Genomic DNA, 21488 nt, shown 5'->3' on the forward strand with positions numbered 1-21488 from the left:
TCTCTGAAAGCCCATGGTCGAAATTTGCTGTCTGTGATCCGCACCTAAGTAGGCATGGGGGACAGGTGGGGACGCAACCTACGAAGAAATCGATTTGGTGTTTTGGTGGTTGCTGCTTCTAAGCCATGTTACCCAAACCAGCTGGCCTGGATGCGTCCCAGCCACCTTATACCAGGGGGCCCTGGACTGCAGAACACGATTTTACTTCAAAGCCAAGGGAACAGCAGCTACCAGGCTGCCACCCTGAAGTCAAGGTCACAAGAGGGGCACAAAAAGTGCACACACATGTGGGCATGCATGGAAAGGCCCCACCCACTCCTCTGCCAACCCCCTTCACCCTGCAATCCCAACACTGGCTGAGATTTTAAAATCCTGCAATCTGCTCAGGGCTCCCAGGAGAAGTCTGCTTTCCAAGCCTTTGTTTTCCAAAACCATACGAGCAGGCGCCTGCACCCACGACTCACCCAAGCAGCCAGCCGAGTAACACAGCAGTCCCCAAACGGTGAGCAGATGAGCCAGGTTGAATGATGGGCCCGTCATGGTGGGGCAAGGCCCCAGGCAGACTGGCCTGCGAATGCAAACTGGAGACTGGCTGGGATCTGTCACGCCCCCGAGTCCTCCCTGGGCAGGGCCTGCTTGGCATTTGGGGTGGGAGCTGGCCGATCCTGGCTTTGATGGTGCTTCTGCCCAGGGGTCAGTCCTCAGCCCCCGGCGGGCAGGGATGGGTAGGCAGCCCTGTCCTGGTCACCCAGCAAATGTTCCTCTGGGGCAGGCTGGGGAGACGGACTGGCCTCTGCCCAGTGAGGTTGGGAGCCCAGGGCACTGATCACCCCTGCAGGCTGAGAGGAAATGAAGTGCGATCCGTCAAACAGGCTGCTTTTCATTTGGCTCCAAAAAGCCCCGTCAGTACCGCTCTGGCAAGCCTCACAGCCAGCCCCCAGTGGGAGTGCCTAGGGAGACTCTGCCTTCCTGTTTCAGGGAAGACCTTGTGGTCCAGGGGTCTCTGTCTGCACCAGGGTGCTGCCGACAAAGCCAGACTTAATTAAAACAACCACCACCAAACATTATCTCTCTGCCTGTCTGCCTCCAAAGGGCTTGAGGGGAAACCTTTTCATTTCACTTATTTATTTATTTTTGGCCCTGGGGATTGAACCCAGGGCCTTGTGCGTGCTAAGCATGTGTCTACCCCTGAGCTACACTCCCACCCCCGAACATTTTTAGATGAAACCTGTTCTCAAAATAACAAAGTGGCACGTGCCAGCTACATGCTCAAGTCCACCTGATTCTTATAGGCATACCCAAAGCGTGAGCATGAACACACAATATCCTAGGTCATAAAAGACAAGATTATTTGTACTTAGCAATAAGCCGTGTTTTTGTTGTTGTTTGTTTTTGTTTGCAGTACCAGGGATTGAACCCAGGGGTGCTTAACCACCGGGCCACACTCCTAGCTTGTTCTATATTTTATTTAGACACAGGGTCTCGCTGAGTTGCTTACAGCCTCAATAAAGTGCTGAGCAGGCTTTGAACTCCCCATCCTCCAGTCTCAGCCTCCCTTGCCACTGGCAGCACTGTTGTACTCGGTAAAGACCATGAACTACAACGAGCGTCAGTCAACGTCTGTCGTAAATGTTTGAGGCTAAGTTGCCATTATACATAAAAGTAGCCATCCACAGTACATAAAGGAATAAGTGTGGCTGTGTTCCAATAAAGCTTTATGTATAAAAAATAGAATGCAGGCTGGATTTAGCCAGTGGGCTATAGTTTGCCTACTATGTTTTTCACTCTGTTGTATGGAGTGAAAAAAAAGAAGAGGCTAACAGGGGTGGGGGTGTCTGGAGGGATGTGCAGGAGGAAGAGATAGATACCAGTTGAGGATAAGGGGATACAAGTGAAAAATCAGGGAAGGCTTCCTGGAAGAGGTGGCATATGAGCTGAGAAAGCAGAGATTTGTAGATAGAAAGATGGAGGAGGCGGAAGGCAGGCTCTGTTCCTTCTCTGGGGAATTTCCCTGTGTTCTTCTTGGAAACAGGATCTAAGACATCAGAGGAAACAACAATGGGGACAGGGAGTATTTAGTCTTGATCCAAGATACCTGCAGAAATATCACCAGCATTACATTTTCCCATCACCCCCTGTTCTGGGTCATATCCCTACTGACCGTATTTCAAACTTCATGTCAAACCCTTGGAGTTGGAAGTTTTGTCACTTTCCACATCAAAGGCCTTCATATTTTTACGATGTAGCATTGGTCTTTTCCTTAAAAACCTTACACACCCAACCTGCTCAGTACATAAAACAGTGTCACTGTTGTAAAACCAAAGGCGACTGGACTAGATGACCGATGGGGTCCTGCAGGTGTTTGAACCTCTTTTTATTTTCATACCTGGTATTAAACCCAGGGGCACTTAACCCCTGAGTCACATCCCCAGCCCTTTAAAATATTTTATTTAGAGACAGGGTCTCACTGAGTTGCTTAGGGCCTCTCTAAGTTGCTGAGGTTTTTGGTTCTCCTGCCTCAGCCTCCTGAGCCACTGGGATTACAGGTGTGAGCCACTGCGCCCAGCAGAACCTCTATTTTGAATCTAATGACTCCCATGGGTGCCTCTTTTTGTCTCCCTCGCCTCTACTCCTCTCTACTTTTGCTGCTTTCTTGCCAAGTCTTATTCTCTCTGTCCTCTGTCTTCCCAGGCACTAATAGTTGAATTTCCTTAGATCAAATGCCCGTATGTACACTAGCCCTTTTAGCCACCCTTCAGCCAAGTGCACCAACCTGGGAGCAAGGAACCCTGGTCTCCAGCCCTGGCAGTAACTTGCATTCACTCTGGGTCTCAAATTTTCCAGATGTAAGAGGGGAGCAGAGCACACCAGATGAGCTCTGTGCACTTTCCAGCTTTGAGGTGATTTCTGAGACATACTGGCCCTTCCTAAGGGTTCTTGATGCAATGGAGGATCTCTCCTCTTCATCCTGGTGAACAATCTGTGGCCTCAGGTTCCCTCAGGTGCCTTGGCTCAGGCACCAGCTCGCAACTGCAGAGCTGTCTGCAAAATCTAATTCATAATAAAAGTTCCTGGGGCCTTCCTGCAGTGGTCAGCAGGTGTCATATTCACAGTATTTTGTCTTAATTGCAGGTCTGGGATCTATCAACCAGGCCAGAAGACCACTTCTGGAATACTGCCTCCCTGGGCACTGGTCCAGAAACTTCTGCCCCTGCTGCTGCCACTTGCAAGCCAGTTTGCTGCAGATTGGGGCCCATGTAGATTCTGCTCTGCATCTTCCTCCTGCCATGTTTCCCATCACTACCACAGAGAGATTTTTGGGGGGCCTAGATAACCCAGGCACCCTTCCCAGGGATCCAGAGGCAAAGATGTCTGCCTGTTTGGGGGGCAGCACCTAGGGTCCCAAATCTGTTGTCCCATCCCCAAACCTTGGCAGGCACAGGAGTAGGTTTGAGGACCTGACTTCTCCCTGACAGATGTCAAAGACTCCCCTTGGCCAAAATTTAGTTAGGCTGCTCTGCCCTCTTCTTGACTAGACCTTGAACTTAGACTTCTCTGTCCTCCCTGGCAGTATCCAGTTATAGCAAGAATCCTGAAAAGTCAGTTTAGGGAGAATGCCCATCCTTGACAACTGAGCAAACTCTTCCTTCCTCATTCTTTTTTTTTTTTTTTTTTTTTTTTTTTTGGTACCAGGGATTGAACTCAGGGGTGCTTAACCACTGAGTCACATCCCTAGCCCCTTTTTATATTTTCTTTAGAGACAGGGTCTTGCTGAGTTGCTTAGGGCCTCGCTAAGTTGCTGAGGCTGGCTTTGAACTCGCAATCTTCCTGCCTCAGCCTCCAGAGCTGCTGGGATTACAGGCTTGCTCCACTGCACCCAGCTCCTTCCTCACTCTTGATACCTGATCACCTTGACCTGCTTTTGACAAGAATTCAATTAAGTTGGTCGAGTCAGAATCCCCCCGTACTTGATATCCCCTGTAGGTAATTTTCCACCCACTCACCCAACCTGCTCCTTGGCTATAAATCTCTACTTGTCCTTGTACAGGAGCTGACCTTGTGCTAGACTTGGCACCTGTGGCAAGAACCTTGAATTGTTTTCCTTACCATTTTAATAAGTGCCAGAATAATCTTCAACAGCACCTCCAGATTCAATGCTTTTTTTCCTTGGGAGGGACCTATAGCAGGTTCTACTTAAGCACACAAACATTTATTGAATGCTTACAGTGTGCCAAACCTTCCATATGCCACCAGAATACACAGATGAATAAGCTCATGACCTGACCCTTGGAAGGTAAAGAGTTCTCGTCTCACCTGCTAACTTGTGCTGATTGGTATGAATTTCCTGGAACCTTGCCTTATGAAGGATTCTGAGAAGAGGATCATGATGTATTTTCCTCCCTTCAGTGAGAGGAAGGAGTAATTCCTGTGCTGCGTGCTTGCTTGCTGACCCTTGTTCTGCAAAATCCTCATCATGAAACAACGGTGACACCGGGCTTAGCATTTTCCATACATTAGTGCTTTTAGTTCTCAGGGCCAGTTTATCTCTATTTTATGGAGGAAAGAAAATGACTCTCAGAGAAGTCAAGTCACTTGGTCTGAGTCACACACTAGTGCAGACATGAGGTCGGAATACAGAAGGAATCTTGCACGCAGACCAGTGAGGAGGTGCCCCCTCCTGTAGCCATCTTCCCCAGCAACTCAGGGATCCCTGGCTAACTGCACGCTTTCTGCTATTCTCGGTGCTACCCAGAGTCAGTTTCCTCCTGGTCTTGTCTGTCCCTGGCCATCTGGCTACCTGCATGCTTAACTCCCAGCTATTGATTTGACATCCCAAGACATCCCCAGAGTCGCAAATGTGCAGAGATGACTGCAGATGTCCCCCAGAAGGTATGCTCTCCCTTCCACAGGCTGGAGGAATCCCTGAGAAGTGGCTGTTTCTCAGTCTCCTGTGGGGAGGGTCACAGAGACATGTGCCTATTCTTGCCAATGGTTTTGTCTGAGTGCAGAGCCCTGAGATGGAAAGAGCCTGAGTTCCCCAAGGCCACCAGACTGACAGGTGAATATAAATGTTTTGATTAGATTAAGTCATTAAAACCCTTAATTCCTGCAGCAGATGATATTGCCTTAACCCACTAGTGAGGCACCAGCAATGGAGAACGTTCTGTGATGCTCCCTATACAACCCTTCTCTGTTCCCCACAAGAACTTCACAAGCCATCTTATTAATAGTATTATTATCCTCATTTTCAGACAAGGGGGCTAGGAAAAATTAAGGGATGCAGCCAGCTATAGTCTAACCCACTCAGGATATATGATCCAGTAGGTAGTAGGCCAGAATTGAATCCAGATGTCTGACTCTGGGAATGCAGTTAAAAAATGAGCATGTAAGTGAAATAAGCCAATCCCCAAAAAAACAAAGGCTGAATGTTTTCTCTGATAAGTGGCTGCTGATACAGAACAGGGGGGAGAGGGGATAAGGAAAGAATGGAGGAACATTGGATTGTGTACAGGGAAATGAGGGGGGGTGGGGGGAAGGAAAGATGGTGGACAGACATCATTCCCCTTATGTGCATGTATGATTACATGAATGCTGTGACTCTAGATCATGTACAACCAGAGAAACCAAAAGTTGAGCTCCATTTGTGTACAATGAATCAAAATGCATTCTGCTGTCATGCATAACTAAATAGAACAAACAATAAAAAAAAGAGAGAAGAAAAAAATGAGCAGGAAACATCAGGAAAATGGCATCTAAAGGAATTAGAGTCATTGTCTCAACCAGCTGGGGTGGAGCCATTTACCAAGATCCACAGTCATGTCTTTCTAATCAAACCTTAACGATTATTCATCTCTGGGTTCCTGTTTCCTGGTCTGTAAACTCCCATGAGTTGACAATCTTGGTGGCCTATTTTCTCTGTCATGGAGAGGGTTTATTTAAGTGTAGTGGTGACCATCAATCAAATATACATTTGCCTTCTCCATTTAACTCTAGAAATGGGCAAAGTCTGCAAGTCACTTTGAAATCCATCAAAAACTAAGATGATATATAATGGTGTAAACAGAGCAAAACGCTAACCATTGCAGATTCAATGTGGGGAATGTATTAGTTTGCTAGTGCTGCTTTAACAAAATACCACAGCTTAGGTGACTTAAACAGACATTCACTTCTCAGAGCTCTGGAAACTCTGAAGTCCAAAATCAAGATGTCAGTAGGTTTCGTTTCTCCTGAGGCCTCTGTCCTTGGCTCATGGATAGCTGTGGTCTTTCCTCTGTCTACTTCCCTGGTGTCTTTGTGTATCCAAATCTCCTCTTCTTATAAGGATACCAGTCAGATGGGATTAGGGCCCATACTCAGGGACTTGCTTTAACTTAATCACCTCTTTAAAGAACCACCACTTCACATTTTGAAGGGTGCTGGAATTATTAGAGCTTCAACATGTGATTTATTTAATTTTCAATACTGGGAGTTGAACTCAGGGTGTTGCTTAGGCTAGGCTAGTGCTCTGTCACTAAGCCACATCTCCAGCTCTTTTTATTTTTTACTTTGAGACAGGGTCTCACTAAGCTGCTGAGGGCCTCACTAAGTTGCTGAGGCTGACCTGAAACTTGGAATCCTCCTGCCTCACTTCCCAAACCATTGATGGCAAGGGTGCTCCATCTAACAGCTAACATGAATTTTGAAGAGATACAAATCAGCCTATAGCAGGTGTTCCCTCAACTATTGTTTTCATATTTTGAACTTTTGAAAGTGTCTAAAATAAAAAAGAATAACATCTGGACTTGGTGGCTCATGCCTCTAATCCTGTTGGCTGGGGAGGCTGAGGCAGAAGGATCACGGGTTCAAAGCCAACCTCAGTAATGGCAAGGTACTAGGCAACTCAGTGAGACCCTGTCTCTAAATAAAATACAAAATAGGGCTGGGGATGTGGCTCACCCCTGAGTTTAATCCCCAGTACCAAAATAATAATAATAATAATAATATTTAGATTTTTTTTTCATTTAAAAATTTCAAGTGGGCAACTGAGAACCACAAGATTTCTCCATAAAGGTTAGGACTGGGAAGGGGTGAGTTCAGTGCCTCTGTTGGCAAAGATCTAGGGGTCCCTGGAGCTGCACAGAGCTCAGGCCTCAGTGCTACTTGGAGGAGGTGACTACAGTCACTTTGAGGGCTACCCAATCCCCAAAATGACATGAGAAGGACATTCTCTTTCTTTCCCCGACCCCCGCACTCATAGAGACAACCTGAGGATGAAAAGAGGAGGATGACCTCCTTCCTGTCATTATTTTATGTAAGTCATATATCAAAAGTGACTACTTAACACACATATATTCAAAGAAACAAATCCCATCCCCCTTTCTTCCTACAAGGGAATTATTTTGGACCTTATCTAAAGGAAGCCATCTGCTTTCTTGAGTTCAAGCTCTAATTTGACCAAATGGCATGTGGTAAATAGAGAGGAAGGAGGACAATGTTATTAGGAGCCCAGGGAGCATAAAGAAACTTCCCCACGGCTGGCCGCGCCTCAGCTCTGAATTCGATTACAGCGACTGGCATAAATCAGTGGGCGCTATTAAATCTTCTGCTAGGTTCAACAGGGGAGGCCAAGATCTGGCCACAGGTCAGAGACAAAACCCTCCAGCTGTATGGGGCCCAACAGGTGCATTATTTCCAACACCTGCTGACAGCTGTGGCTGCAGGAAGGACCCTGTGTTTCCACCCACCGTGTGCCTGTGCCTTCATTTTTCCATGGTGACATTTTAGCCCCACTTGTGATTCAAACCATGTGGCTCACTTAACCCCTTCCCTCGGAGACCCCCTGCCTATACCTCCAGTATCTGTTATCCAAGGACCCACAACAGGTGGGGAGGAGGAAAACTGGGTGCCAGGGAGCCCTCCGGCTGCCTGTGCATATAGACAGGCATCACTATCCACAGGTCTCATGGAGACACTTGAACTTCTGGATTCCAGAATTTAGGGAATCTGGGACTGGCCCCTTGGATTTAATTGAGCAATAGAATTTCCGAATTGAACCAAATGGCAAGATGAAGCTTCATAGTGCTATAACTGTGTGATTCTATCATTCTGGAAATTCTCTGATATCTCAAAACTCCTGGCTGTTTTGAGATCTAACAAACTTTTCCTTCCTTCCTTCCTTCCTTCCTTCCTTCCTTCCTACCTTCCTTCCTTCCTTCCTTCCTTCCCCCAAAATTGAACCCAGGGGCACTTAACCATTGAGCCCCAGTTCCAGTCCTTTTTATTTTTTATTTTGGAAGGTATCTAAGTTGCTTGGGGCCCTACTGAGCTGATGAGGCTGGCTTTGAACTTGTGATTCTCCTGCCTCAGCCACTCTATAAGACTCTAAAAGATTTTTAAAGACAGAAAAACCCTATTTTGTGCCAGATGAGAGACAGTGCTTTGTATGCACAAGTGGTGTTCATATAAATGTTTATAATAGTTAATGCATGTATGTGATTCAAAATTCAACAAGTATAAGCAGGTATATATAAAAAACTCTCTCCCACTCCTCTCCCCCAGCCTACCAACTCCAGTGATTTATTATCAGCCCATTATTTCATTTCCTAAGCATACGTCTAGGAATATTTCATGTATATGCAAGCAAATAGGATATTTCCCCTCTCTTCTTCAAAGAATATTTATATCATATTATGCCTATGATACTTCTTGGTTTCCTTCCTTCCTTCCTTCCTTCCTTCCTGCCTGCCTGCCTTCCTTCCTTCCTTCCTTCCTTCCTTCCTTCCTTCCTTCCTTCCTTCCTTCCTGATTGAACCCAGGGTGCTTTACCTTTGAGCTACATCCCCAGTTCTTTTCATTTTTTATTTTGAAACAGGATCTCACTAAGTTGCTGAGGCTGGCCTCAAACTTGTGTTCCTCCTGCCTCAGCCTCCCAGGTTGCTGGGATTACAGATGTGTGCCACCATGCCCCGTCTTCACAGTATTTCTAAGAGACTATTCTGTGTAACTACATAAACGATTGCACATTGAAGGGGGCAGAGTGAACAAATTTGGTTCTTCCAAATGAAGGAATATTATAAAACCATAGAAAATAGTATGGATACAAATGAAAATTTTATTTAATCTCCTTTGATGTGTAATTGGGTGGTTTGCAAACTTGCTGGTGCAAATGATGCCATAAGATAACCTTCTGCATGCATCTCTGTATATGCTGGGTAAGGATTTCTAGAAACAGAAATGCTGGTCAAGGGTGTGCATGTGTAATTTTTTACACATGTAGTCTGCTTCATCGCCACAAAGTTTCCATCAATCTACACTCCCTCCCCTGAACAGGGGGTGAGAATATTGCTTCCACACACTCTCCCTGACGCCAGACCTTTTAAATTTTGCCCAGGTGGCTGGTAAAAAATGGTATCTCAATGTGGTTTTAATTTGTGTTTCTCTTATAGTGAATGAGACTGAGGATATTTTCACACATTGTAGAGTCATATGTACTTTTTCCATTTTTCCACTGCATTGGTGGAAAAATTTAATTTTTTTCTTCTTTTTGGTACCAGGGATTGAATGAGGGGTGCTTAACCACTGAGCCACACCCCCAGCCCTATTTTGTATTTTATTTGGAGTCAGGGTCTTGCTGAGTTGCTTAGGGCCTCGCTAAATTGCTGAGGCTGAATTTTGAATTTGCAATCCTCCTGCCTCAGCCTCCCGGGCCACTGGGAATACAGGCCCGTGCCACGGAGCTTGACTAAATTTTAAGTTCTTAACATGTATTGTCAAATAACTTTCTAGAAAGTCATGCCAATGTATAGCACAGTGTGAGACTGACTTTACTAAATGTTAAACATTGGTCTAAAACAGCCTAGAGTTGTTGAAATTTTATCCATTTGACAGATAAGTAAACTAGGCTCAAAGAAGTTGCCCATGGTTTGTTTCCTTGATTGCTATGCTCTCCTGAAAGCACCAAGAATACAAGTGAACTACTTGTATAGTTCACTTCTAATGAATTATTCCTTTGTGTTATTTTATTTTCACAAACAGATGATGGGGTTAGCTTAGGTTGTCTGGTGAATTGTCTTATGAGCCGAGTCAGGTCATCTTAAGAATCTGCTTTTTGACATAGTAATCTTGTTTAGGAGGTACAACAAATACTGGTCATTTGATTGATGGGAAATATCTCCAAAGCTATAGCTCTCAAGTAAAATGAATTTAGAGACAGAGAGATTTAAACAATTGTCAAAAAGAATGAGAGAAGGAACCAGGTGCAGTGGCGCATGCCTGTAATCCCAGTGGCTTGGGAGGCTGAGGCAGGAAGATTGTGAGTTCAAAGTCAGCCTCAGCAATTTAGAGAGACCCTAAGTAACTTAGCAAGACCCTGTATCTAAAGAAAAAACTAAAAAAGGACTGGGGGTGTGGCTCATGGTTAAGAAGGAAAAAAAAAAAGAACAAGAGAAGAAGGAAGCTGAGAAGAGGGAGGGGGATGGGGAAGAGATGAAGGAGGGGGATGGGGAAGAGAAGAGGGAGGAGGGTGTGGGGGATCTGACTCAATTCAAAAGGATCTTATTGCCCTGATTAGGAAAACCAATTGAGCAAAATGCAAAGTGACAGCAGATGAATAAATGACCAGAAAATTGCACATCTATGTCAAATCAGCTGCCATTGGCTGGCATTCCATTTGAAAATCTCCTATTTAATAATCTTCCCCTGATTGCCAGGAGGCTGGCACTGGGCAGTCCTGGTGACTTGGCAGCCACAATTCATCTTGAAGGGGACAAGGTTATTATTCCACACAACGCAAATGCCATGTGGATGCAAGGCCCTGTTCTCCCGCCATGATGAACTGGGTAACAGGAAGTGGCTTGCCTTCCCAGCTCACCCTGGATTGGGGAAGGGAGAGGCTTTCTCCATCACAGCCGCTGAACAGCCCTGCGAGTGGACCTGCCCTCCAGCAGCCATTCTGCTCGGAACTGAGTATGCGCAGGGGGTTGTCCTTGGGTGTGAGCTGTGTGTCCCTGGTCTTAAAAACCCAACATTGCCCTCGAGGTACCGTTATGTCTCCATGTAGTAGGGTACACACCCCACTATGCCCAGGGCTAAACCCTCTCCATGCTCTTTCCTTCCATCCTTACAATGACTCTGTGAATTCTAATTTTATGTCCCCCTTTTGCAGGCGAGGGAAACAGGCTGTGTCATCCAAGGTCCTGGGGAGCTGGGCTCCTGCATCTAGACCTGCAGTTCCGGGGCCCATGTGCTATGCCGTCTCTGATTCAGACTCAGCCTTTGGATGGAGACTCCAAAATGTGGAAATGAAAACATCCCAGGAGAAGGCAAGAGGCCTGGATTCCAGTTCTTTCTCCACCATTTGGAAAAATTGTCGCAACCAGTAACTGAGAGCTGGCTGAATTCAGACATAGTGCAAATCTCATTTTATCCTCATTGCCATCTAAAATGAAGACTCTTATTATCCCCGTTTTACAGTTGTGGACACTGAGGTGTTGAGAAATTAGACTCCTGGGCCAAGACCCCTTAGCTTGGGGGTCATGGAGCTGTCAGTCAAGTTCAGAGGTGTCTGAACAGGAATCCCAGGGTTCTCAGCCAATGCTCAGAAGAGAAACATAAGCTGAGACCCCGTCTTTGGGTGGATACTAAGTCTGTGAATTTGTCAGCCACAAAGTCAGAGAAAGTCTAAGGCTAAGGGATCTTTGCAATCTGGTCCACACTTTCATTTTACAGATGAGGAAACTGAATACCCTAAAAGAGCAAATGGTTTGTCTAACACTATACATGTGTCTGGATTTTGTCTCAGTGCCTTAGCCTTCATCTCTCTAAGAACATTAGTATACAGGCAAATCGCCAAACCCAGTCCCTGACTAAATGTCCCCACATTGAACATGCGCAAAAGGACCTCGGCAAGACATCACTGCAGAGATGACTCCTGGGCCTGCCTAACAGATATATTCTTGCTTTCAGGGCCACCCAGCAAGGGAGTGAGGGCCAGAGTGGTTTGATTCAGATAACTGGGGTTCATGTGTGTGGGTAAGAAACCATTTGCCACAGATATTCTGCATTAAACATTTCTAGGGCTAAAATTGTTTAAAGCTGTCTCTGATTCAGACTCAGCCTTTGGATGGAGACTCCAAAATGTGGAAATAAAAACATCCCAGGAAGAATGCAAGAGGCCTGGATTCCAGTTCTTCCTCCACCATTCAGAATAACTGTTGCAACCAGTAACTGAGAGCTGGCTGAATACAGACATAGTGCAAATCTCATTTTTTATGGGGGCTACTAAGAATTGAGCCCTAGAAGTGATCTATTATTAAGTCAATCCCCAAGGATTATTTCAAGACAGGGTCTTGCTAAGTTGCCAAGGCTAGTCTTGAACTTGTGATCCTCCTGCCTTGGCCTCCCCAGTGCTGAGATTACAGACACGTGCCACTGAAAGCACCCAGAAACCACTCGGGACGTGGGAACTCACGCAGGAGGTTTTACTAAGCGTACAGGCAGTGTCTGCCCACAGGGTGAGAGAGAGAGAGAGAAAATGAGAGAGAGAGAGAGAGAAAAAAAAAAAAAAATATATATATATAGAGAGAGAGAGAGGAGAGCGAGCACATGCAAGGGGCGAGAGCAAGGGAGGGAAAGAGTGAAAGCGAGGAGAGAGAGAGAATGGCGGGGTAGCTATTCTTAAGTAGTGAAATATCGCGGGCTAATAACAATAGACCAATGGCTCGTGAGGAGAGTCTTGGGCTAACAATCTGGACCAATTGTGATGGGCTGACAGATCTGGCTCCATGAGAATGTTTTAGGCCAGACAGACTCCATTTTGCTCTGAGACTCCACGTTATGTAGGAAATAAGCTTCTCCCATGGGAACACCCTACCTCTGTCCCCATCATCAGTTACTTGGTGTGACATGTTTAACAATACAAAATGACAATTCCTATGTAAAGAAAAATTGCTCTCTTTTGATTCCTATTGCTCCTAAACAATGTAGCATGTGAACGGTGATTGTGTGGATGGTAGTAACCATTCTTTAGTTTGTACCTAGGTAAGGGTCGTTTTGACCCACTTCTCCCTCTGTTGATGATCTCATGATATTAGTTTATAATTTTGAATCATAACAACAGACACTTATGATTGATGTGATTTTTAGTATAAGAACCCCTACAACCCTGCAGTTGGAGTTGTTCTCCCAATAGCCATTTTTGGGGCATTGTGTGAGACAGTCAGCCGGCCGGCTTAATAAAGACTCTCAAATTTGGACTTCTCAGTGGTGATCGGTCTGTTCTTAAGTTGCGCCCCATAATACAATTACTGACTAGGAAGTTCGTGGGCTAACAATCTGGACCAATTACTGGCTAGGAAGTTTGCAGGCTAATAATCCGGGTTGTAAAGTGGTGTGGGGGAGGCAGAATAATGCTGGCAGCAAATTAGCAGATCTGATGCCAACAGCCACCACGTCTGGCCTGTTAAGCTATCTTGGGCTTCCACTGCTGACTTTCTGTGGGAGGACATGGACCATGAGGAAACTCCTGCAGGGCCCTGCTGAGCTCCAGACCTGGAGGACAGTGTCTCACTGTTAACTTTCCCTAATGTGACTGTGCCCAATGCAGCTCCCAGAAAGTCAGATAGGAGGGAAGAGGGTGTTCCTTGCTGGAGGCTCCCTGAATCCAGAACACTAGACTCAATGATTGAGAATTTGGTTTCTGTATGACCATCGGGAATTTGGAAGCTTTCTGAGGGTCACCATGAGGTCCACTGCTGTGAAGTCTTGGAAACTGAGTTGGTCCTGCTCAGACGCAAAGGGGAAGTCCACTTTCAACCTTCCATGACAATGATCCATGCCAAAAGCCCCTTATAGAGGGGATGAGTTTGAACACTGAATGAACCCTGGGTCACGGTGAAGGAAGAAGAACCCCAGGTGGCCAGGTAGGATGGCCATTATCACCCCCTCCCCCCCTTCTTGCCCCCAAGAAGTCCCATGCTAAGGAGAAGTTTCTGCAGCAGGGAAGCTTCTGGAACTTTCTCCAAACTTCTCAGGATACCAAGAAGATAAGGTGGGCAGCACAGATGAGAAGAGGGTGTGGAGTGGAGCCTGCATACTCTCGTTAGAGCTTCCTCTGTCCTGCCTTGCATCCCCCTGTCCCCCGCCAGCTGGTTGACTGTGCAAGACTGCAGCAGTCACAGACTTCTTCAGCTGTCACCAGCTCCCAAACACACGCCACCCCGTGTTTCTGTTGGTTGCTATGGAGAGGTAAGTGTGGACTTGAATGGAGCTGCGAGATGGAAGAGGGCCAGGTGTATTTTTAAAGTCATCTGGGGAAACCCGTCACCACTCGGAGAACCTCTTTCCTCAGGCAGCGTATTCTTCTTTAGGGACTGAATTACAAAAGCAAAGTGGCCCAAAGCAGAATCTCTTCTTTTTGCTTTAATTCACTGGGTATTTCAAGCAAAAAGTTATTTTGGTTTGTATTTGAGTTTTTTTGCCTTTTGATGCAATGAATTGTGGGAGAAATCATGACCTCTTGGCATGTGTAGAAACACAGTGAGATTTTGGAAATAATGTCAGAGAATGTGCAATGATGTCACACCTACATCAGGCACTACTGAAAGTATTTTATATTTGTAACTAACCCACTTAATTCTCACAACTTCTCTTTGCGTTAAATCCTACTTTCGGCTTCATTTCATGGATGAGGAGCCTGAGGCCCGGGGTGGGTAATTTGCCCAAGGTCACAATGAAAGGGGAGACACAAGATTTGAACACAGGCAGGGTGGTGCCAGAAGCCATATCCCTAACCACTCTTCGATTCTGAATCTGCAGTGATTTGGGGATTCAAAAGCTCTGATATGGAATTCAACCCTGATGCTGTGTGACTGTAGGCAAGTGACTGTACCTCTCTGATTGTTAGTTTCCTCTTGGGTAAAATGGAGATACTAATGGCTACTTTATGACATTGTTGTGAAAATTAGAAATAATAGGCATAAAGAACCTATAAAAGATAAAAGTGCTCAAAGAAATGTAGCTTTATTATTGTTCGTGCTGGTTCCCTGTGTCAACTGAACCCCAATTTCTGCAGGGAAGGAATGTTGAGCTGTAACTGCTGCTGCCAGAGGGGACAGTTTAAGACAGGAAAGTGTCTAAAGGCTGGTAGGACCACACCTGGTCTCTTAAAGGATCTACAGCAGAGCTGTCACTTCCCTGGTGTCCCTCAACATCCATCAATTCTACCTATGCTTCCAACCTCCTGCCAAAGACATCTGTGACTAGAACTTCTGTGGCCACGGGAAGTCATTTGGGGCAGGCGGGAAGAAGAGAGTAGTCGCGTCACCAGGAGTTGGTGGATAAATATTCCAGCTCCCTATCTCCCAGAGGTCCCCAGGAGAGATGAGCCCAGAGCTGTAACCTGCTCATGAACACACCCTGTGTCTGCCTTCTCTTCTCTGCCTGACTCTTCTTCTGTCCTATTAGGATCACCTCCTAAATAAATGACTTGCCTCCCAATTTTTGTCTCAGGGTCTGCTTCTGGAAAGAATCCAACCAAAGGCAGTACTTATACCTGCACCTTTGATTCTGATGTCACCTCAACAAAACACAAGTGGTCGGTTTACTGAGTGGAAAAGATCACTGTGGGAGACCCACAGTTCTCCAGATCCGAATCCCTGGAACCTGCACATGTCACCCAATATGGAAAAAGGAACATTGTAGACATGATGATATAAAGGAAGTTTAGGAGCTGGACTGTGGCTCAGTGGTAGAGTGCTTGCCTAGCAAGCATGAGGCCCTGGGTTCAATCCCCAGCATTACCCGCTCCAAATAAAGCAGGAGAGATTGATAAAGAAGGCAAGTGACACCCTGGCCCCCAAACGAGATGCTACACTCTAGCTTGAAGAGAAAGGGGACAGGAACCAGAGAATGTAAGAAATGCAGCCTAGAGCTAAAAAGGCACAGAAACTGAATCTTCCCTAGAGACTTGGCAGGGAGCTGGGCCTCACCAACATCTTGATTTCTATAGTGTGAAACTGGATTCAGACTTCTGACCTCCAGAGCTGAAGAGAATAGAGGTATGTTGTTTTAAGCCACCGTTTGAAGTAATTTCTTAAGTGATTTCTTATATTAGGAGCAGTGGTTCTCAAAGTGTGGTCCCTGGACCAGCAACATCAGCAGCACCCAGAGCTTGTTAGAAGTGCAGACTCTTGGGCCCCATCCCAGACTTGTTGAATCGGAATCTCCTGGGGGTGGGTTCCTGTAGTCTCCATTTCCATAAGACATCCAGGGGATGTCAATGCTGGCTGTAGTTCAGTGGCACCCTGCCGGAACCTTTGAATCACCAGGAGGACTTTACTATTGGTGCCTAATCGCACATGATTCTACTCTCATTAGTCTGTTCAGCTTGAATGCTAGGCTTTTGGAAAGCACCTCAAGTAATTTCTAGCCAGGGCTGAGAACCCTCACTGTAGTTTGAGAACCACTGATCAAGGATGTTGACTTCCAGGCTGAGCTGTGCAGAAATTTGGAATTCTGGAGGGAAGTCTAAGAGGTTGCTAAAAAAGCGGGAACAGGGGCCAAGCCAGCAGGGTTCCTGGACTTAGGGGCCAAAGTGTCACATGCTTAGAGGGTTCAAATAAGTAGACTGTAATTAGGAAAGAGGTATAAGACAAGAGAGTGTGGTGGCAACTTGTGAGTTGGAGCCAAGTCACTACCAACCACTATATTCCAAAGAGTGTCACCGTACCAGAAAGTTTGGCCAAGACAGACAGATTGTCTGATTTTTGAGAAGTTTGTTTGTTTCCTTGCCCTAGCCCTGGTAATAAAATTAGGATTAGCCCCATTTCACTTCTGAGTACCAGAAGTCACAGAAGTTACCCCTGGGGCTAGAACTCAGGGCTTCATGCAGGCTAGGTCAATCCTCTGTCATTGAGTCACCATTTTATTTTATTTTGAGACAGGGTCTTGATAAATTGTCTAGGCTGGCCTCAAGCTTGCAGTTCTTCTGCCTTAGCCCTTAGCTGGGATGACAGGTGTGCACCACCACACATGGCTTAGTATATCAGAAATACATTTTTTCAAAATATTAAATCATTCAACTCTTAAATGTGAGCAATTAAAGCAATTTTTAAAAATCTCCTCTTCTTCCCCCTTTCCTGTACATTTAGGAATTAGTGTGAAGGTTGTCACCAGCAGGTCAACCTGGACACAGCTCCAACCTCCTTCCAGGCACATAGTTGGTACTTATTAAATCTTAGTTGTGTTAATGAATCCTCATAGCTCTCCTGCAAGACAGAATCTCTCAGACCCATCGTACAGATGAGGAACTTGGGGTTCACTAAAATGAGGTGACCTCACCACCACTGCATAGTACATATCCAAGAAAGTCAGGATTAGAACCCAGGACCCCTTAAGGAAAGGGCTGCTGTGAAGAGCAGATACAACTGTAAGCTATACAAGTTTTGTAAAATGAGGAGTTGGGGGTTTCACTGGTCCCAGCCATAAGAGCAACACTGGTCATCCTTGTGACTGTGAGTTGCATTTAAAGAAGACAAGACCCCAGCTTACTGGCTATCTCATCAAAGCCAGATGGGCTTTCTGATCTGTTTTGGTATGATTGTGGATCTGAAGAAAGCAGGCGTGGGCCTGTGGAGGCTTCCCACAGGGTGACAGGGGAGATGCCCCCTCCTCTCACACCTACTCTTTCTGTGTCTGAGCTGGAGGGAGGCCATCGCTTCATGAGGAGGTTGGGGATGAGATGAGGCGGGATGCCTGGGACCCCTAAGAGTCCTCTAATTTAAGAGCCTTCTCTGATTTTATTATCCAGAGGAAATGGGGAGCTAAATCGGAGGAGATGGTTGGCAAGTGCATTACGGGACATTAAACAATAGCTGATCAGTGTCAGACACAAATAAATGGCTCATAATCTACTGCCAAGAACACGGATGGTTCCCAAGTGATGGTCTGGCTGGCTTCCAGGCAGAAGAGTGTGTTGGGTCGGGGGAGGGGAGGTGGACATTAGGCCATAGAGTCTACAAGACGGCTGCCCTGGTCACATCCCAGTCACAACAGAAGGTTACAGTGCCCAGACAGAAATCACATCCTGCCACATGATCTCACTCCTCAGGGCTGGACTTGGGTCTTCTCACCATCTGGTTTCTGAGACCTACACCCAAACATCACCTGGAGAGTTCCTGCCTGTGGGAAACCCTGTACTGGAAAAGGGAAGCCATAAGTGCGAATAAGATCGGTTGGGTCACAGTGCCTTGAAGAGAAGGTTTGTGAAGTGAGGTTACCTGGGGAGGTCTCCATCCCCACCAAACACCATGGTTTAAATGCCTCTCACTAAAAACATCTCTATTAAAATGAAAATATCATCAAAAAAGAGATAAATCAGTGCCATATCAAGTCATATATATTTTAATATAATGCAACAACCACTTTTTGGCTAGAACTTTGCACCTGAGAAGGTAATAGGAGAATAGAGAATTCAGAAGAGGGTTTCCAGAGGATAGGAGGGTAGTCTGCTGGGCCTTACATGCCTGTATCACTATTGATCCAGGGCCATAAATGGATTTGATAAAAGCCCTGGACTCAGAAGCAGAAGATAGGATTCTAGTCCAGCTCACCAGTCCTGTGACCCTGGGCAGATTCCTTAACCTCTCTGATCCTCTATTTCCTTATTATGAAAGTGCGAGTGATGCTGCATCTATCCCAAGGGTACTTTGACAGTTGTATATGTTTAACTGTGGAGAAGGCCTGCCCCTCTCTATTATTATCCTTGGGTCTGTGCCTTCATATTCCAGAATCTACAATGACTGAGCTACATCTGTGAATGAAGACTGGAGCCAAGTCAACCCACAGACAGAAATGAGCCCATGCCAGGCCCAACCAGTTGACCCTTAGTTGATCCGCAAATACATGAACTTCCACAAAAAAATGATTGTGTGGTGTTTTGTTTTGTTGTTGGTACTAGAGATTGAACTCAGGGGGGCTTAATCACTGAGCCACGCCCCAGCCCTTTTTATTTTTTATTTTGAGACAAGGTCTCACTAAGTTGCTTAGGGCCTCACTAAATTTCTGAGACTGGACTCAAACTTGTGATCCTCCTGCCTCAGCCTCCTGAACTGCTGGGATTATAGGCATGTGGCATCAAGCTCAGCATGATTGTTATTTTAAGCCCATAAGTGTTAGAATAACTTATGACCCAGTAAATGGTTAAGATGATGCTGTAAATGTAGGACTCCTGACATTTTTAGTAGTTGCCATGTCCAATGGAAATCATTCAAAGATATACCTAACAGTTGTCTTTTTTTTTGCAGGATTTTCTATCTCTGAGCTACATTCCCAGCCCCTTTTTATTTTTTTATTTTGAGATAGGGTCTCGCTAAGTTGTTAAGGCTGGTCTCAAACTTGTGATCCTCCTGCCTCAGCCTCCTAAATTGCTGGGATCATGGGCATGCAACACCATACCCAGTGAGAGAAGTTTTTTATTTGTTCATCTACCAAATATTTTTGAGCACCTATGTGTCAGTCATGTTCTATATCTGGGAACCACTGAAACTGCACAAGATAGAGTCCTGCCCACACAGTGCTTATAGTGCATTGCCAACTCTCACAGAAGTCAGAAAGCCCATTCTGAGCAGGACCGGAACCAGAAATCTGAGCTCCCTCATTCCTAAGCCTCAAATCCTTGGCAGATTTTCAAAGGAAACTCTAACCCAAACAAGATGAAGAAGTACCATTGAATTGGCCCGAATTAACTGTCAAAGCTCCCCTTTGAATAGTAGAATAATGACCCACTGGACCCAGAAGAAGTTTGGTTCTCAATTTGAATCTGCAAGGGGTGTGTCGACCAACACTCACAGTGACACAATCATGCACTTTTCTTGCATAGCTCCACTTCCAATATTCTCCCCAGGTCCCCCTTTCACCTTCTTCTGTTCCTCACACTTTTATAATTAGCCTCATACCCGGCTGAGTCACCCCCTAGGACTTAGAGACATTGGCAGCACAACTTGCTGATGGGCTGTTTTTATGAATGGACAGTGGCGGGGACTGGTGCAGAGACAGGCCCTCGTGAGCGCCCGGCATGCCTGGCCCTCCTGGTGTTTCACAGGCAATGACAATGAAACTCCAGCCTCAATGGAGGTACACATGAGACTCCATGAAGGGCTTGTCTGAAGTTTCCTGGGATGGGGAGAGCCAGGGATAGCTGGTGGGGACTGTGAGGGGACAGGGAGCAAGGCCTGGGGTCTGCCTACCTCCTTCATGCCTTCCAGAGACATTTGAGTTTCCTCAGAAAGGTTTAAAGAGGACACATCAGTAACCCAATACTTCCCCTGCCCCTGGGTCAGGCAGGACAAGGGCAATGCCTGGTGCCCTCAAAAAGATGACCAGGCCGGCAGACCAAGCCCCGTCTTCAAATCTCTCAGCCCTGCATCCAGTAGACATGTGCAGCCGCAGGCCCTCGGTCCCTCTGGCGCCCCTCCACTTTCCTCAGGAAAGCCTCCTTCTCCCAGGACCCCTAGATGCCCCATCTGAGGTTGAAGGGAAGTTCCACCCAGGAAGAAAGCACAACAGGATATAGGTGGGGCTGAAGAAGCAGAACACCCAGTCCTGAGGCTGCGAGGGGCCCCTGGCCTCCAGGAAGATCCACTGGATTCCCCGTCCCTGCAGTAGGACTGTCCTGGCCACCCATGCTGCCAAGGCTTGGACAGATTCCTGTTTATTCCGCAACATCCCCTTGAGGCGAGCCCCCCTCGGAGCAGGTTGGAGAGGTATTTATAGAAACATCTGGGACTCTGCTTTTCTCTCACTTGCACCCCCTGGTCTCTTAAGCACCCCCAGATTCCTGACCCAAATGAAATCATGCAGCAAATGGGAGAAGAGGTGGGGGAAGCAGAAACAATTTTTTAAGTCTCTGGTTTTGAGCAGCTGAGTGGGAGCCATAGGAACAAGGACAGAAGGGGCTTCTGAGACAAGCTCGGGTGACAGGAAGCGGCTGGGGTGTTCACCTCCCTCCCAACCTCCCTCCACCAAGAGTGAATGGCAGAAATACCAGGACACATTGCAAAACGATCTTCCTTCCCCCGCCCGCCCCCTGACAGATGAGAGAGAGGACAGTGCTGGTCATCATTTACCTGCTGAGATCGGGAGGACGCTATTGATGAAAGTCGGCTGAGACAAGATAGAGCGGAAGAAAAGCTGAAGATAAATTCCCAGAGTCATTGGATTCAGGACAACCATGCTGGCCAGGTCTGGCAAGTGTCAAGTTAGCGAGGCAGGGCTGCTGTGGAGCCCCGCTTATCTCTGCTCTGCCTTCAGGGCTGGCGCTCTCTCTCTCTCTCTCTCTCTCTCTCTCTCTCTCTCTCTCTCTCTCTCTCCCTCTCCTCTTCTCCCTCTCCCCCTCCTTTCTCTCTCTCTCCCCCCTCCCTCCTTTCCCATGCCTTTACCAAGAAAGAATGTCAACCATTTCCCATTCAACCTTCTCCGTACTACACAGGGTTATATTTATCTCAAGCACTGGA

At 46.4% G+C, this 21488-nt stretch overlaps 1 protein-coding gene and 1 non-coding gene across 4 annotated transcripts in view; one reads left to right on the forward strand and one right to left on the reverse strand.

The window, feature by feature from the left end:
• The window catches only part of Colq (collagen like tail subunit of asymmetric acetylcholinesterase), a 58437-nt gene extending 37184 nt beyond the window's left edge, over window positions 1-21253 (reverse strand). For all 3 annotated transcript variants that reach the window (XM_047531485.1, XM_047531486.1, XM_047531484.1), the window contains exon 1: window positions 21102-21253. In XM_047531485.1, coding sequence (XP_047387441.1) covers window positions 21102-21207 — 106 coding nt within the window. In that variant the 5' untranslated portion in view covers window positions 21208-21253. The remainder of the gene's footprint in view (window positions 1-21101) is intronic.
• Window positions 15703-15785, forward strand: Trnaa-agc (transfer RNA alanine (anticodon AGC)). Its single transcript has one exon. It is a non-coding gene; the product is annotated as a tRNA-Ala (tRNA).
• Window positions 21254-21488: the final 235 nt, after the last annotated feature.

This window comes from Sciurus carolinensis, chromosome 17 (genome assembly GCF_902686445.1).
Source record: "Sciurus carolinensis chromosome 17, mSciCar1.2, whole genome shotgun sequence".
In the NCBI taxonomy this organism is placed as follows: Eukaryota; Metazoa; Chordata; class Mammalia; order Rodentia; family Sciuridae; genus Sciurus; species Sciurus carolinensis.